An 18476-nucleotide genomic window follows, 5' to 3' on the forward strand; every position below is an offset into this window, starting at 1 on the left:
AAATAAATTATTGTCTGAAAAACTAAAAATGAATCCTTGGAGAAAAATTCTTTTCCAGAAGTGGGTTTTTTGTTTTCTGCTGAATCTAATGGTGCAACACAGCACACATTTCAGAGGGATGCAGTTACTTTTCTCCATTCTTGCCTACATCCATGTCTTGAGCATCCTCAGATACTTAAGCTGCATTTCTTCTGCAGTTATTCAGAAATACTGGTGGCTGGAGAGTCATAAGGCTGTTTGATGAGGGTATTTTGGAGGGTTTTTTTGTGCAGGCTTGATGGAGGTGTTGCCTGGCTGAGATGAAATTGTGTACTGTAATTATGGGTGATACAAATAGCAGCATCTGATAGCTTGGAGTGCTGTAGGGATGCTGCTTCTTGTAGTGAAGACATACTCTCTGTGCCACCAGTGTAGAGGTACATCCACAGGACATTTATTTCTGTTCTAGTAGTGAGAAATACATTCAATGTGGTACTCCTTTAAAGTCTTGGCATTGTTGGAGAACAATTTATGAATTATTTAAAAAGGGAGTGTTTGTGTAATCTCTTTGAGTTAATGATGGGGTTTTTGGGGGTGGAAGTTTTCTTGTTAAATCCCAGTACTGTGTTGGCCTTGGGCAGAGCTACACCCAGGAGATTATTCAGTGGCTAGAAATAAGAGGAATGCAAGCAAACCTCTGCTAAGGGTTATATGTTGGAGCTGATAATTTTGTCTCCACTATGTGTGCAGTGGAAACAGTGCAGCTTTTCAATAGGCTGTCCTTGATGGTGAAGTCACTATTTCTGGGGGGAAAAAAAGGCAAAAAGAAAGCTGTACCTTTTCAAACTGAGCCCTGAAGGAAATGCTTCTCTTCTAGGCATACTGCAGCATCCAGATGGAACTGTCCTGAAGCAGCTGCAGCCACCACCTCGTGGTCCCAGGGAGCAGGAGTTCTACAACAAGGTGAGGGTCCCACAGTGTGGGGGAGGCTGGAATGAGGGCTGTGCTTCCTGGAGAAGTACATCCTTATCCTTGCAGTTGGGAAAGTGCAGCCTAAATCCCCTGCCATGGTATCTGGGTGCTCTCTGGAACTTTCTGCCCCTTGCATGTCAGACCTACTTCACTCACAGGATTTAAGCTTGCTTATTTGTTGATAGGATAGCAGACTTCCACAGCATCTAAGATTTTACTGAAAAGCCTTATCTCCTGTCTATGTTTAAAGGGTTGTATGTTTGATCCCAACTTTCTCACATAGCTAAGTCTCTCAAAAGTGCTTACATCTAAATTTAGCATGTTTTATGCTTCATCCTAGCCTGGTTTACTGCTAGAAGTATTGCTCTGTTCACTGTATTAAAACTCAGCTCCTTTAAAAACTCAATAAATATCAAACCTCTCAAGCTGTTTTAACTTCAGTTGTTGCATTTTTCCTATTGCTTATCTTCAGCTTGCTTTATCAGTAGCTTTAACAAGTGCAGACCAGGAAAGCTCTTGCTTTCCTGTGACCAGTTTGTAGAGCCTGCTCTGTCCTACCTGCCTGTGACAGTCTGTCATGTGGTTTTTGTGTGTCAGATTGATATGCCATGCCTCTCCATGGCTTATTAGGTACAAAAAGGTATTAAAGTCTTCATGCTTGGTGTAAGAGGAGTCTTGAGACCCTCTGCCTGTTGTGGTGTTTGGCCTGGATTTAGGTTGGTAGGTTTCTTTTTCCCTAAAAGAATATTTATTTAAGTTACCAAAAGACCTTGCAGATTTCATGAAAATGTCTCACACAAACAAAGCAAGGTGCTTTAGGTGAACAGTGTGTTTGCATACTAGCATTATTTGATATTTCTCATGATGAGACAGGACAGTAGTCTTGACTTACTAGGAACCAGTTAAATGTAAATATTTTTCTGAGTTTCTCTGTGACTCTCATTGAGATGAGGTTAAGAAATATGCCACCCAGCCTGACTGGTAACTTGAGTAGAAGGAGGAAGCTTGAACAGACTCCTTTGGGCACCAGGCTACCTACTGTGCTGTGAAATCCTCAGGCAGAGACAGTAACATTCTGTCCCTGCCTACAGCCAGCAGGTAAGAGGGGTAAGTTCAGGCATTGCTTGCACATGAACTCTTCACATCAGAGACTTGATAAATTTGCCTGTTTAACTTGTCACACATCACTCATGTGACAAGTTGTGAGCAGGACCCTGGCAGAGTCTTTGAGGAGGGGGTGTCTGTGTCCGTGTGCTTGTTACTGTGCTGTGGAGAACCAGGTCCCAATGCTGGTAAATTGCAGAGTAAGCTTCTGTTCTGTCTCCTAAGGCTTTGCTGGGTTGCTTCAAGCACTGCATTTTGTTGGTTGTAAGCCATAAAATAACAGAGCAAGGGAAAGCTGTAGACATGGTTAGTTGTGTGTGGACTAGGAGGCCTTTTAGTGGGAGGAGGGAAGGAGAGCACGTCCATGTGTGTTGTGGTGGTGAAAGTACAGGAGAAAGGTCTTGGAGAGTTGTTGCTCTTCAGTGATTACCTGCTATCATGTTTACTCTCAGGCAAGAGCTGTGTGATGTGCATTTAGACATCTAAGCACTAGATATTATCATATAGGATGAAAATTGCTCTGGGTTGGGAGGTTCAGGTTAGGGTACAGTTCCACGTGCAGCTTGAGCTGGTCCAATAGCTCAATGTTGCCAAAAGGGAAATAAATGCCTTTCTTCCAGTTTCTGCCATTTACCTTGTACCATGATGGTGCTTTTTGGACATTTATGAGCTAATTTGACCTATTTAAAAGATGGCAAAACTCCCTTGTTTTGGTAGTGTTCTGGCAGTTTAGGGGACTAAGCTGACAAGCAATGGGAACAACAGCAAGGCTGTTGTTGGTGCTGCTTTGGTGGCTGAGTTCAGCCCATCTTGTGGGCTGTAATCAGAAATATTACCACTCCAGAGATGAAGAGAAAGATAATTTTACTGCTCCTTGAGACAGGGAGTTCTTTAAAAGGTGTCCATGTACAGGAGATAGTGAGAAACAGTGCAGAAATGAAACAAGTGAAATAAGCCTGATGAGTCCCAAGCTCTCCCTTTGTCAGAGCAAAACAGCAGGTTGGTTGGTAAGATCAAAGCAAGTGGTTGTCCAACAGCATATGTGGATTAATTGTGACATTTTTTTAAAATTTCTGCTCCTGTTTTTTCATATGTGTTTAGAACTGTTTGTGTGTAGGTATGTGAGTTTATTGCTCCCTTTGCATCCCACCTTATACTAGCATGCATGAAAATTAGTGCCCCAGTACCTGGGTCAGAAACAAGGGGGGGAATTTTTCCTTCTGGAGCAGCACACCTCCTCATGAGAAGTAACTGAGAAGCTCTACAGTTTATGGTAGCAAGAAGGGGAGCATGTCTCAGTTTCAGCTGCATGAGTCAGCTGGAGAGCAGCTATGGCAGAGCTGAAGCAGAAGTTCTTCCAAGAAGCAGGAAATGGTATTTCAGTGAGCAGCCCTAGCACTTGGCAGCTGAAGGCTGCAGGGAATGTGTCGTGATAGATGATAATGAGGCATTAGGGGACAAGTTTGACTGGAACTCTGATATATTTAATGTGGTACCAGGTGGATATTATCTTCTGTTTGGACCAAGAAAGTCTCCTTTTCTGAAACTGCTGGATTTGCTTGCAGCCTGATGAGTGAACATGATAGAGGTAGAAGTCTGTCAGTGAATCAGATGTTTCTTCCCTTGTTATTGGTGGCTTTTTTTCTGTTGAGCATGGTGCTAAGTACTTACCAGTAGAGCCCAAACAAAATGGGCTTCCATTTTGGAATGGAAACTTGAGGAAAACGTGTACTGCAAAGTACTAGTGAGTGGTCCAAAACTTGCTCAGAAGCAGGTGGCAGCTAAGTTTGGAACAATTTTACAGGTCTCTGTCAAATCTGGAAAATTGCTGAAGTAATTCCTAGTCAGGCTGCTGTCAGGTTACCTTTCTGTTTTCTTCATTTACTGTTTTACCTTTAGCAGTCAAAAAAAAAAAAAAGAGGTTTTTTTGTAAGAGAATGATTTCATCAATTAAACTTCTATCTACTAGAGCACTATGTCTCATTCTCTACTGCTAGGGAAGGGGCTTGCCATGTGTTATGAGGGAGGGGAAAAACAGAGCATGATAAGATTATCATGAATGCCTTCTATGATAAAACATAGTAAAACAATGAGCTGTTTGTTAACAGCTTAACTGGTTTGTTAATAGCTTACTGTGCACTGCTTAACTTCTCACATACAGTGACTTTGTAGCTGTAATGTCCACTTGCTCTTGAGGTTTGTAAATCTGGGTAATTATCTAATCAAAATAAGAACGTTTTAATTCTGTTTCTGCAAACTCCCTTGCTGTACCTGAGGGCATGAACCCCTTAAAAACATTGCCTGCACAACCATGGCGTGTTTTACTTGGTATTCTGGTACCCTTATCTGTGTGAGAAAAATACCAGGTTTTTTAACCTTGAATAGCTACAAAATACCTTGTTTTCAATAGGTATGAGCAACAAGGGAATGAAACTAATTGAGGCATAAGGGTGGTGTTTATTTAAGGGCTATCTGCACTGCTGATCAGTTGTTTCTGTGTAATGGCAATGCTCTGTGTAGGTGGAGGTGCTCCAAAGGACTTCTTTTAAAGGGGTTTTGGGAGGGAGCAATATACAGGGATGGGGGAAATAGTGTTGTTTGAAAATGTAGTCTTTTCAGTTAGACTAAATTGGTAAAAGGCAGTGTGAGCTTATGGTAGGCTGCCTATGCAAGCATGCTGAGAAATCCACAGAAGCAGCCTGCTCCTCAGTGTGTTTTGGGATTTGGCTTCAGCCTGATTTATGCCAGGGCTCATTTATCCATGCTGAAATGCTCTGATTTAGTTCAGCACTGTTGATAGAAGGAGGAAACCTATCAGCACTCCTACAGTGATCTGTTGCACCAGGTGAGTTGAAAAATGTGAGGACAGTGTCCTTTGAACAAGTTTCTGTGTGAGATGAGATAAGCCAGTGCTCAGCTGGGTGTGGGGCTCCTGTCCCAGGCACAGCAGGCTGTGCTCCAGAGCACTCTGTGCTAGAGCAGCTCTGCCTTTGCATTTCAGAGCTCTCCAGCACGGGGCTTTGCTGTTTGTCATGGCAGGAATGCAGCATTGCACAAACTGATGTCCTGTAGGAGAGGGAGGATGCTGGAATGCCAAGCCTTCAACAGGGCAGCTGCTTTTGTGGACACTAAAAGGGAGATTGGGCTGCAAGGAGGGGATGCTGCCCAGCTCAGCTGAGACCCCATCTGCAGAGCTGTCTCCAGCCCTGGGGTCCCCAGCACAGGCAGGACATGGAGCTCTTAGAGTGAGTCCAGAGGAGGCCCCAGAGTGATGGGAGGGCTGGAGCACCTCTGGTGTGAGGAAAGGCTGGGAGAATTGGGGTTGTGCAGCCTGGAGAAGAAAAGGCTCTAGGGAGAGCTCAGAGCCTCTTGCAGTTTCTAAAAGGGCTCGAAGAGAGCCTGGAGAGGGAATTTGGACAAGGGCCTTGAGGAACAGGACAAGGGAGAATGGCTTCCCACTGCCAGAGGGCAGGGTTAGATGGGATATTGGGAGGAAATTCTCCCCTGTGAGGGTGGTGACGCCCTGGCACAGGGTGCCCAGAGCAGCTGTGGCTGCCCTGTCCCTGGAAGTGTCCAAGGCCAGGTTGGAGAGGGCTTGGAGTAACCTGGGACAGTGGAAGGTGTCCCTGCCCATGCCAGGGGGATGGAAGGTCTTTAAGGTCCCTTCTAACCCAAACCATTCTGTGATTCTATGAAAACTGAGCAAGAGAGAATTTAAAATTGTTATCTTTGTGACTGGTTTCCTACAAGCTGTGTTTAAAGCATGAAGAGATGGAGTGTTTCTTAATGTTCAGTGGAACAAGGTTGCTGAACTGTTTGGAAATGTCTACTCTGACTTCTGATCTTGGCTTTCACTCAGTGCTGTTGTAAACCTGTTACTGTCTGTAACTTTTCTGACCATGGCTTACTGAAATGTAAAGTTTGCCAGTGGAACAGCTAATAAACTGGGATTTTATGCTTAACAGATCAATAAATGCTCCTGTAAACTTTTATTAGAATTGCCCTTCAGTTTGCCTGTGGTGACTGTAGGGGATGTGTAGTACACTTTTCCCTCCTGCTACCTGCTGAAAACTGTCCTGGGAAAGCTCCTGCAGCTTGGGCAGCTTCCAGTGGGTACCTTTTTCTTTTTCTTTTTCCATGTTGGCTGTACATCAGAATTGTCACAGCTGATTCTAGTGGTGTTGCCATGCTATGGCTCCAAACAACGTTGCTGCAATAGTACAAGGTTTCCAAGGCTATTGTAATGCAAGTTGTATCCAAATTCTCAGAGTTCTGTCCCAGGTGCAAGGGTGATTTTGGGAAGTTGGGTTGAAAAGGTGGACAGGGTTGTCCCAGCTCAGCTCTGGTAACTCCTACCTTTGGCCAATGCTTGTGGACCAAAGGAGATGATTAACTGCACAACATTGTGAAAAGATAATTCAGCTAATCACTTGCTCTTGTGGTTAACAAATCTTCCACCCTGCCCACTTAGTGATGGCTCTGTTAACTGCTGTAGCAGTTCAGGTTTGAGTCCTGCTGACATTGAATCTGAATGCAAGGAAGTTGTTACCAGTGGAGATAGCAGAAAATGTTTTTCACTCTTGTTACATGTCCTAAAAACAAAGCCAGGATACAGGAGACACAAATAGCTCCAACATGTGAAAGAGATTTACAATGGTGAGGTGAGAGTTAGGCACTTAAAGCTAGGAAGGAATGGTTTTGTGGTTGCCTACACAATTGTTCTGAGGCTTCCTTTGGATGCATTGAAATGCAGTTTCCATAGGGCAGTGACCTGTGTTTGTTTTGCTTTCCCTCATAACTCACTAGCTCATTTTACAGCCTGATACCAGGCAGGATGGATATTGTTTGTGCAACTTTTGCTGTCATTTTTAACAGTCAGTCTTTGAGTTTGTAACCAGGGGGTAATGTGTTACTGAAACCCAGTTATGTTAATATTTCTGAAGCCACAGTTCCTTGTGCTTCTGGGGTTACAGAGAAGGAATGTTCAGGAGTTGTGCCCCTTTGGACCATCAGCAGTAATCTTTTCCTTACTGTTTTAATTATTTTGTTTTCAATAACCTGCTGCAGCTCCTGGGCTATGTCTTTTCATTCCTGATCAATGCTTGCTTCTTTTCTTACTCATTTTAATTAGTATTCCAGCAGCTTCGGGCAGTGCAGAAGACTTGTGGTGATTCCCCACCCCCCCAAATGGCATAAAATGAAGCCAGCAGTCTGAAAGATGGGTTTTGGCCTGAATTTGCACAGAGTTGCAAGAACTGAGTCATAAGGCTCAGCTCCCTTGAAGCCGATATAGCATAAATCATGAGAAGGCAGCCTGTGTTCCATAAACTGTTCTCTGCTACTGACAGGAAGGGAAAGGGGCTGGGGAGGCAAAGTACGTCTTGTTTCAGGATAAGTTACCCAGTTTTGTAAGCTCAGTGAAGTGCTTTTGTACTCTTGATTTAGATGATAATCCTTGGCTGAAAAAGGAGTGGATGATGGCCATTGTGCTGCTGTTGTGTACTGAAATATCCTTATCCTGTGATCACGTCTCTGGCTAGGGGTTTGATTTTCAGTCTTGTATGGACATAAATACAGGATGCCTGCTTTTCTTAACATCTTATTTTGGAGAAGCAATGCCTTGCCCATGCCTTTCATTACTGCTGCATTTGGAGCTGTAGCTCCAAAGGATCCTTGGCTGTGCCTCATTCTGGTACATCTGGATCTGCCACATTGAGATACTGGTACTGAAGTGTCCAAATTACCTGTTGGCAAACACAGTGAGCATGTTCTGATGCAGTTCACTCCTGCCCTCAGCATCACTCCTCTGCTCAGGAATTTTCCAGAAGGGATCCTCTTTTGCTGGGGAAATGAGCAAACCAGCCTGTGAAGTTGCTTCTTAACCATGAGCCTGGGCATTGGTAATAAAAGCAAAGACACATAGTAATTCTTAACTAATGAGAAGAAAATGGTGTTTTGATAAAATTGTGAAATACTGGCAGCTGGAATTCAGATATTTTTTCACATGAGGAGTTGTCTAAGAGAGATGAAAGATGAAATGTAGCTGTAAGAATCTGCTGAGTTCCTACTACTACTCTATAAATAATGTTTTTTGTACTTCACTATTAAATGACTGGGCAGTAGGACTTGGAAAATAGGGCAGATTTTTGTGGTTCTTGCACTCTGCAGCAAAACCCAGTTTGGAAGAAGCACACCACACAGTAGAAAGTTAACCTAGGAGGATCTGGTGTGTGTCTGTTTCCCATGCTCTTTGAGGATTGTGTATCACAGAATAAACTACAACCCACTTTAATCAATCTAGGAAACCCTTTAAAAGGGAGACAGTAAAAGGCCATTATTGCAATTTGATGCAATTATGGAACTACTGGGTGGAGTTGGGAGCAGACTGAGTAGTCTGTAGTCCATGCAAATAAGCAGGAAAAAAAAATCCAGTTCTCTTAGCAACCTGATTTTGAGGAATATTCCTTACCAAGAGTAGATCTGGTTGGAAATAAAGTGAAAATGCATAGTTGTAAAGTGCACAGTATGTTAAATTGAATTAAGACCCAGCAAAGTGCTCCTGCTCTGCTGGAGGGTCATGCAAGTGCTTTTTCTGCCTGGATCAAGTACTGTCTAGACTTTAATTATGAATGTTTTAGAATATGGATCAACTTACTAATACATGTTAGTGTTAGACAGAAAATACTTTCTCATTATAAGTTCATTTAAAAGTAAGATATGGTTGGTGAACTGACAGAATGAGGAAAGTGTAGGTTGCCTAGTTGAAAGAAAAACAAAATAAATTCAGTCTCCAAAAAGAATTCTAGTTTCCAGATTTAAAAAGAACTCAGACAGGCTTGCAATGTTGTCACTGATGATGTACTTGAGAGAAGGGAGGCTATCCTGGGGAACCCTGACAGGCTTGAGAAGTGGGCCAGTGGAACCTCATGGAGCTCAGCACGAGAAGTGCAGGTCCTGCCCTGCAATCCCAGACACACCAACAGCCTGGAAAGAGAAGGGATTGGGAGCAGCCCTGGGAGAAGGGATTGAGAGCAGCCCTGGGAGAGGACTTGGGGATGGTGCTTGTTGAAAAACTCACCATGAGCTGGCAGGGAGTGCTCCCTGTGTATTTTCAGTGAGTGATTGCAATTTCATTAATATGGCTGCATATTAGACAGTAAATTGAGCAATTTGCTATGGTAGTATTTAGTGTAACAACATTCATAAATATTTAACTTCTGAAGTTCTTGTGGTATGAGATTGTGAATATAAGCAGAGCTGGCTCAATGCCAGTGATTTTTGTGGAAACAGGTTCTGTGGACACAGCTCAAACCATGATGGTATCACTTCAGAAAAAACCCAGGGCTGTCTGAGTTGTAGAACCAAGCAGATATGAATTGCTAAAATCACAGCTGCTGTTTCAACCTCGTTTTTTTGACCCTTGCACTTGCCTGGTGTAACTGGCTGATGTAAGAGTCTGGAGGGAAATGCAGTGTGTGCTCAGGTAATTAAAGTCTGTGATATAATAAATACCCAATGGAAGAGGGAGTTGAGGTTGCCCTAGCATCTGTAAATCTTACATTTGCTAATTTAAGGGTATGACTTAGCTGCATTAACAGCTCAAAAAAAGTCTCAAATCCTACGGTGGACAGTGAATTCTCTGCCTGATGTTGGCAGCTGGCTGTGTAATCTGAGACTCTGCAGGCTGTAGTGCTGCTGCCTTTAGGGACAGTTTATGATAGCTGGCAACAAAGAAAGGTGACACTTCAGATTGATATGCCTGCTCTGGCACTTAAAGTTTCTACTCAAATAGCCTTCAAGTACATGTTCTTTTAAACTAGCTCTTGAATGTACTTTAGAAGGTTCTCTATAGATTACTTTTCTGTCCAAGTGGTATTTTTTCATCAGGACATTTCAAGGCAGGTCTGTACTGCTAGAACTGGTTTCCTGTTGAAATTTAAACACTTGTTTTACCCTCCCTCTATCATTTAAGCCATTAGCTACTCTTTAGAAAAAGCTCTGAATGTTGTGTTTTCAATAAGGAAAAGAACATTCCCATTGTCCTGAGCAGTCCCCCTTTGCATTAAAAGCAGATCAGTCTGTTACAGGAAACTCCAGAGTGTACTTTGGATTAAAACAGGGATGGTAAATAAGCCTCAGAATTAAAAATCCTGCATGACTGGAAATTATGACTTCATGGTGTCTGTTAGAGTATCTGAGCTGCCACTGAACATATCTGGAGCATGTTCCTCCTATGAGTTAGTGGCTGTCATTTGTAATGGTCATGCTGTGAGCCCTTCAAATGTCAGCATCCTATTTACTTGCTTTTCTGGGGACATTTTATGTCTCCAGTCTGTGCTATTGGAAGAATGCAGCCTGTGATGTGTAGAAGGGATAACTCCCCAGGCTGAGCTGGCATAGAGTTGTTTTGCATTTCTTGATTTATTGGATAAAGATGTTAGATATGCTAACACAGAAATTAAATTGCTTGTATTTGTCAGTGTTGGCTGGAGAAATGGACATCCACTGCTACATTAAAAAAAAAAAAAGCACTGTTCACTGTTTCTTGAAGTAAAATTGGAATATTGCTGATATAAGTAAAAATCTAATGGTTTATTTATTAAGGTTTTCCTGAGATGAGTGATAACCTGCATTTTTCAGGATCTTCCAGCAGTACTGGTAGCAATACCTTCTGGGGCATGAGGTGCATGGTAGATTTCCTGTAGCTTTAGGGATGGCTTTATCATGTTTACATTTATATTTGGTGTTCTGTGCTTGCTGCCAGGTTGTATGAAGTAAGAACAAATGCCCATGACGTGTGTACTGCTCATGAGGCCCAGTTCTAATGAACAGAAGTGGTTCTGTCCTGCACAGGAATGAGCATAATTCCTGAAATGTCTGGTTTTGTTGCTTTGCCCACACCAAATGACTTCCTCTGATCTTTATTAATTGAGTGCTTATTCTTGTTTGTGAATACTTGTCTTGTTTGACATGTGAATACATTATAGGCTAAGATTGAGGTCTATATTAAGGTCAAATAAGTGCCTTGTAAATGTTATGTCAGAGTTATGAGGGGAGTTTCTTACTGGTTCTGAGAGCAAGATAACTTCTTGAGAGACAGAAGTAATGCAGTTAGTTCTGTTATGTCAAAGTAGTGATAGTGAGAAATGCATTATTGGGAGTTCTGTCTCCATTTAAAATGTTTTATGTCAGGTTATTGAGGAATAGACTCCTTAGAAGATACTGCTTCTGGAGCTCTCTTTCCCATTTTGTCTCAACTTTGGGCTATTAAACCCCATTATAAATTATCTGAGTATCTTTGTTTTATCCTGCTATTTGAAATACACAGGAACCTACTTATAATTACTTGCTAAGTTTACTTGCAGCTTGCTAAGTTGCTAAGTTTAATGGCCTAATGTTGACTTAGTTTTTAAAGGGTCCTCTCTCTCTTAAAAAAACCAAAGTGGTCTCCTGACATTCCACTTTCTCAGAATCTTTTGCTAATAAATTAAGTAAATGAGTAAATGAGTTACTATGTTTGCCTATTTTTTCAGTTGCATTCAGTGTTTCTCCTTGTTGTCTGTTGCACTTTTGGTTTCCATTTCTCCTCTTGGTCCTGACCTGTTGATATGCACTTGCTTCCATGTAAAAGATATGATGATTTCTGCCTCTCAGATCTCCTCAAACTCATCTGGGAGAAGAGCATCAGTGTTCCTTTAGTGCAGTGGAGTGCCCTACCTTGGATGTCAAGTGCTATGATCATAAGCTACCACAGTAAACAAAAACTGGGTTTGTACTACTTGTATACAGCATGGAGTAATGGCCCCAGTCAGTGCTTGGAGTGCTGGCCCAGCAAGTGCTGCCTGCAGAGCTGTCTGAGCTGTTAGCAGAGAGAGCAGGGATCAGGGCTGTGCCTCAGCATCTCCCTGCTGCTCATCTTCCCTCTCTTCCACCCTTAGCTGCTTCTCTTTTTCCTTAAACGAGTAAGATCAAACTACACTGCAGTCCTCTGGAGAAAGCACTGTCCTCTGCTGGCACCCCCTGAGGCTCAGTGAGGAAATGGTGCACAAATGCACTGACCACAGGGGCAAGCAAGGTTTTCATCTTAGAGCACAGTTAGCAGCACACCAGCTGATGCTGAAGTGAGGGGAAACTGGACTTACACATACAATTACGTGTCATCCTCGGTGGTCATGCCAGCTTGTCAAACCATGACATGTGAAGAGAGGTCAGTGCCCTGTGATGTGACACTGTGACTCTAAAGGTACACACCCAGCAGCTTCTCTATACTTAAAGATAGCAACAGTAGTGGCAGAGGGTGTGGTGTTGGGTGTACCCCAGAGTTTTGCAATACACTGTGCACATATTTGTCTACTTGGAGCTTTCAGGATTCAGCCCTTTGCCTTAGTTTCTTTTAAATGGGGCCTGTACCATGAGTTAAATGAAGTTCAAGGAATGGGTAAATTCCATACCTTAGCACACAGTCAGCATGGGTGGTGTATCATGTTCTTGATCACTGCCCACTAACAGGGAGGGTGCCAGAACTGTGCCTGGTGCAAGGCCAGGAGAGTTCTGCTTTAGCTGTGGAGAAGTCCCTCTGTTAGAAGCACACTGGAGATTTGAGTTCACCTAGTTTGAGATTTTTGCAGTGAAGCCTAAATTTAGGACAAACTCCCATTAACTAATTTTAACACTGCTGCTGCATGAGGTGCTGTGTTGAGTGACTGGCACTGGTGAGCAGAGCCAAGTCTTGCCTCCATGCTCTAAAATAGCCTGGGGACTTCAGATCCATTTTTTTTTCTCCCTAGCTGTATGAACAACAACTACAGGTTTGTGTTTTGCATTACCCCCCCATTACCCCCAACAGCAGCTGCTATTGGCAGGTATCCCCCAGTGTGGTTAAATGTGGCCTGACACAGTGAGCTGAGCCAAGTCTGCAGAGCTGTTAACACCTGATATTTGTTTTGCCTTGCTGCCAGTTTTGCAGTGAGCTCTGGCTGCACTGCAGTGACAGCAGAACCCTGAGCATGGCAGCTCACTGTGCAGTGCCCTGGGTGTTGCTGTGTGGCCATGGTAGGGCTGAGGGGAAGGACACCACTCTGATGGCAGCACAAGTGGGACATCTCTGTGGGGAGTGGGATGAGATGGCTCCTAAATGCAGTGACAGGCATTGTAACCTGGTGTGGATATGGATCTTATAGTCTACAAAGCTTGGGGAAGCATGATAGAGGCAATCCCCTATGTCTGCATGTCTGCAACTACGTCACTGGGTGGGATGGGGGAATCTGGGCAAGGGAGTGGTTTTGAAACCCTCTTAGCATGCTGCAAACGGGTAACAGTCATGCAATTCCATAACAGATAGTATCCAAAGCTTCATTTTAACTGCAGAGTTGTTCCTTCAGGAATATAAGCCAGTTGCTGTTTCCAAACTGTTACTCTTTTTCCTAAAGAAGTTGAAAAAAATGTTGAAAGCATTAAAAGCAAATGAAAAGAAATATATTTGAATTGTGCATAGTCTGTGTGATGTACCCACAGCATGAATTGTCTTGAGGAAGATGAGAAAATGCTGTCTAGTCTGAGCTTCTGTACTTTACCTGATATAAATTAAAAAGATTTGGATATATAATACTATGCAGTAATCCTACACAGTCTTGAATGCAAATGTGAGAACACCTTTTTCAATAGCTAGGCTTTGGAGTTAACAATCACAGTTTAGATTTTTATTCAAGTTAAGCCATAAATTGTCCTTGGGGTTGATGCATCATTGCCACTTTAAAATTTGAAAGAAAGGATGCCACTCATTTATGTTGGACTGTGATAATTATCATCTTCACCTTGTATGTTTTTTGAATGTAAGGTAAATATGTTAGACTTATGAAAACAAATACTGTAAGAAAGTATAATTATGGGACAATTGGAAGTTGTCATGTTTTAGCCCCAGCCAGCTGCCAAGTACCATGCAGCTACTTGTTCACTCCCCCACCAGCAAAAATGAATGTTTAAAATGATCTCTCCAAGCCTCCCTATTTTATTTCAGGTTTATGACTCCGACTGTTGCGACAGAATTCTTCTGGAGCTGCGGGAATATCTGCCAAAATACTTCGGTGTCTGGTCACCACCTACTGCACCAAATGGTACTGTTCTAATTTTATCTCTTCATCCAAACCTCCTGGAAAACATTTCTGGAGACTCATTTTTGGCAGTTGTGAGCTCTGTCAGGTTTTTTTGGACTTGTATTGGAACCCACTGCCATTCCCTCTAACATCTGGTTCCAGTTTGCAGTCTGGTGGCTGGATTAGGTCTTTGGAGTCTTCCTTGCAGGGTAGATGGGGTGTGGCTGTTTGTACAGCAGAGGTTTCCTGAGTAGCTGGGCCTGATGGACATTGCCCATTGCTCCTGCTCTGGGTGAGGCCATGGTGGAGGAGTGGGCTGGTTCCATGGTCATGTGCAGCCAGGTGATCAAAGGAAGAAGCACTTTGTGGGTGTGAAAGGAAAGAAAGATGGATACTCTGGGGCTGGGGAAGCATTCAGACTGGAATCTGCTGCTGTTTCTCCAGAGGCTGGATCCCATCACTCTGCCTTACCACTTGCTTCAGCAGGTGTCATGGTGGGGAGTTCTGCTTGCCATCCTCTGTTACTGGTTTGAATGAAACAAAGATCTGGTGTCTTAAAATTTGTGTTTGTATAACATTGGGAGTCAGAAAGAAAAGGGTGGTTTTGGTAGAACAACTGGAGGATTGTCTCTGCAAGAGAAAATGGATATTTTTGTATTAGAAACTAGATTTTTTTGGGGGGCTTTTCTAATTCACACTGGGGAAATGGAGCTTCTGGAACACACAAAGGGATGCCATGGAATCTATTTGAATACATGGGCACCAAACTAGATGCCATGCTCCTTTAAAATAACTCTGTCTTCTTCTGCTTATGCTATCACTTGACAGACTTGTTTTTCAAAGAAGTAGTAGGACAGTATCCAAAGACATGGTGTAATATCTACAGGAAAACAGGAAAGCAAGATTGTGGTAGTACCAGCAGTTTCTTAGCTCAGATTTAGCTTCATGCTTTCCTATTTGGCACTAACTCAAATAGCTCTACAAGAGCTTTTTCCTTCCCTCACAATTTAATGTGTCATGGAGTTCACTTAATATTCCCTCTCAATTGCAAATAATTTTTTTCTGTTTGCAGTATGATCTTAAGATGTGAAAATATGTGGTCTAACCAAGAGACAGTAATTCAACACATTGCTCATTTGCTTTGGGGATTCAAAAACACTGTGCACCATGGAGCTGGGTTTTGGGAGGTCCCCCCCAGTCATTCAGATTTAGGCAGTAGGAATAACTGTTTAAAGAAGAGAAACTTTTGGTTCTGTTTGTTTTGTTTCTTGAAAAGGCTGTGCACTGTCATGAGTCCTCTTCATAGAAAGCTGTGGCAACAGTTCAACCAAAACACTTCACTTCCAACTCTGTTATCTGTAGTGTTAATGAGCTTTGTGTAGCCTTGATAGAAATCACAGTTGCTGCAGATGATGGAGTTTAGCAGAGTGTATGTGTACCTTGTCCCCAAATGTAGATTGAAGATATATTTGTAGGTTTGCTGCAGTCTTGATATTGGAAGCCTGACCTTTCCCTTGGCAGTCACTGCTCTGCAGGCTCTGGGTTCACAGCTCTGTTCAATCCAGTGCTAGTGACCAAAAGTAGTACAAGTCCCTTTTATTTCTTTTCCTTAACAAAGTGTTTCTGCTTATTAAGTGTAAATGAAATGTTGCTTGTTCCCTTCATCTTGACTGGGACTGGTTTGTTACCTGTCTGTACCCCTTTCAAACAAGGCACTTGGTGCCTCTTTAAACTTGAACTAGTTTTGCTTTTTCTCACAATCCCATTTTAGATCATACTGCAGGAATGGGGTATAATACAATGGTTTTTTGTGTTCAAACTGCATTGAAGCCAAAGAGATACATTTATGGAGTAGGCTGTACTGGAAAGAAAAGCAGACGTCATGTTTGTGCTGCTGACAGGTGGATTTACAAAGCACAAATAAAGAATGAGGCCAGTGTTGAGGCTGTGTTGGTTATGCCATGTCCTAGCAAGGGCTGGAGGTGGGTGCAGCTGTCTGAGAGCTGGCTGGGTGCTGACTCCATTTCCTTGTGGAGTTCTGATAGGGGGTGTGGGGGTCATGCTGGTAATGATCATTTTTATCAGGGTTTAGATACTCCTTTAAATCTTCAGGCACTCCAAGTACTTCTGGGGTTTCTTAGTCCAGTCAAAGGGCTGTTAGAAATGGATGAAAGGCAGCCTAGGATTCCAGGAGCATTTTCCCCAAAAGGTGTGCCATGAGAAACAAGTGTAGATGGGAGTGGCATAAAAACAAGCAAAATGAGCTGCAGTTCAGCCCCTGAAGGCCAGGACTGAAATGTTCTCTTCATTTTTAAAATGACACAGGAGATCAACTGAATTGCAAAACTAGCCACACAGCTCTAAACTTGCATTTGTATGTGGTTAGTAATGCTCTTTGTGATATGTTAATGACTTAATAAAAGCTACTCAGGGATTTTATCTGGGCAATAATTTGAATTTGAATGCTACGTTAATGCATGTTAATTGTATACAATTTTCTAAACAAGAAAGCATTTAGATTTTATAGCAATAGAATTTGTGGGTGTCAGTGACCATGATTTAGCCTGCATTCAGAGACAAATTTGACTCTTGAATTCATGTGATACTAAGCCTTAAACTCCTTAAACTCACATTCCTCCACAGGTGCTCAGCAGAAGCTATGTAATTATTTTGCTATGAGCCACTGTTAACAAAAGCTTTGCTTTTTTGACAGATATATATCTAAAACTGGAAGATGTGACCCGTAAGTTTAACAAGCCCTGCATAATGGATGTAAAAATAGGTCAGAAAAGTTATGACCCCTATGCTTCAGCAGAGAAGATACAGCAGCAGGTCAGCAAGTACCCACTCATGGAAGAGATTGGCTTTTTGGTTCTTGGAATGAGGGTAAGGACTTTGGTTTTCACTTTCAGTTTGTGCTCAGGCCTCTTGTCCCACACCAGGTGCAGCAAGTGGTTTTCCTGGCAAACAGCAATCCTCTGGAGTTACACATAAATACAGTGTTACCTGAATGTCTTGGTAGTGCTGGGATCAGCTGTCCTGTGAAATCAGCTCCAAAGCACTGCCCTGGGTCAGAACAATTCTCTAACTTGTCTTTGTCCATTAGGGCAAGCTATTTGCAACCTGGGCGCTCTATATGTGTGCAAGAGATGGGCTAATATTCAGTATTTAAAACTGAATGAAGTTGCAATTAATTCTTCACCATCACAACAGATATTTAAAATTATTAAGCAGATTTTTGTGTGTTTATATTCTTTCAGGCTTATATCAGAGACTTACATACTGAACCAGTCTTTCTAATAATTCAGTAATAAGCTGTATCCTCCACATTCTTCATCTTTACACTCTGCTTTTAAATAAAAACAATTTTAGATTTTTTTTCTATTTAAGGAAGAGTAAGTAAGCTCTCAGAGGTGATGCATATAGCCATGAGCAGCTGCTGATGTTTTGCAGAGGTGATGCATATAGCCATGAACAGCTGCTTAAATTTTACATTTTAAAAGGTTTTCCATCAGAAGAAAACTTCTTTTGATATTTACACACTCAGGGAACAGTTGGGCATGCAGATGTCCCTATTAACTCTTAGTATTCTTAGAAATACTAAGAGTCAGCAGGTGTATATTGGCTACTTTAAAACTTGACTGTAAAGAAAAGCTGTACAGAACACTTGTGGCTCAGTAAGAGAAATGTGTGGATGTCACTGATGGAATTCAAGAGTAGTTTTCTCTGCAATGATACGTACAGGAATAGTTTTCTTTTTGATGTGGGATTTTTGTTTTTCTTCTCATACACAAAGCCAGGGCTCCTCAAGCTGTAGAGCATAAATGGCTGGAGACTTTGATAAGCTTCCTCTTTGCTGTTCAATAGCAACAGCAGCCAGATTGCACCATTGTTCAAGATAATTCTAATATCTCTGTAATGTTTTGTGCAGAGCTGCCCAGCCTCCCAGCCCTTCACTCTGCCTTGAGATAAGCTGCTATATAAATTATAGTGGTCAGGAGTAGTAATTACGTAAGCCTGTGAGCAAGAATGTGGGAGTTAAGTCAAAAAACAGCCAAGCAGTTTGGATGGAAAAGGAAGGTTAGAGATTATAGCTTTGGATTGGGTTGATGTCATTATGTAACCTTTCTTATCTCATTGGTAAAACAATGTGCTTCATGTCCTATGTTTGATGACAGTGCAAAAGGAATGATTGATTGCTTCTGTGGTGTGCTTGTGACTATTGTTTCTAACAGTGTCACTCATTTGTGCCTTTGTCCTGCTGCAGAATTTTTTTCAATCCCCTATTTCAGACTGGATGTATAAGGATGATTCTCCCAAGTAGTGCAG

The 18476-nt window shown here is 42.3% G+C and overlaps 1 protein-coding gene across 1 annotated transcript in view; it reads left to right on the plus strand.

Annotated features, from left to right (window-relative positions):
- The window catches only part of IPMK (inositol polyphosphate multikinase), a 34579-nt gene that overhangs the window by 3957 nt on the left and 12146 nt on the right, over positions 1–18476 (plus strand). Inside the window, exons 2-4 of the mRNA XM_054636906.2 lie at positions 857–942; positions 14072–14168; positions 16861–17033. Coding sequence (XP_054492881.1) covers positions 857–942; positions 14072–14168; positions 16861–17033 — 356 coding nt within the window. The remainder of the gene's footprint in view (positions 1–856; positions 943–14071; positions 14169–16860; positions 17034–18476) is intronic.

Source organism: Agelaius phoeniceus, chromosome 9, assembly GCF_051311805.1.
Source record: "Agelaius phoeniceus isolate bAgePho1 chromosome 9, bAgePho1.hap1, whole genome shotgun sequence".
Lineage (NCBI taxonomy): Eukaryota > Metazoa > Chordata > Aves > Passeriformes > Icteridae > Agelaius > Agelaius phoeniceus.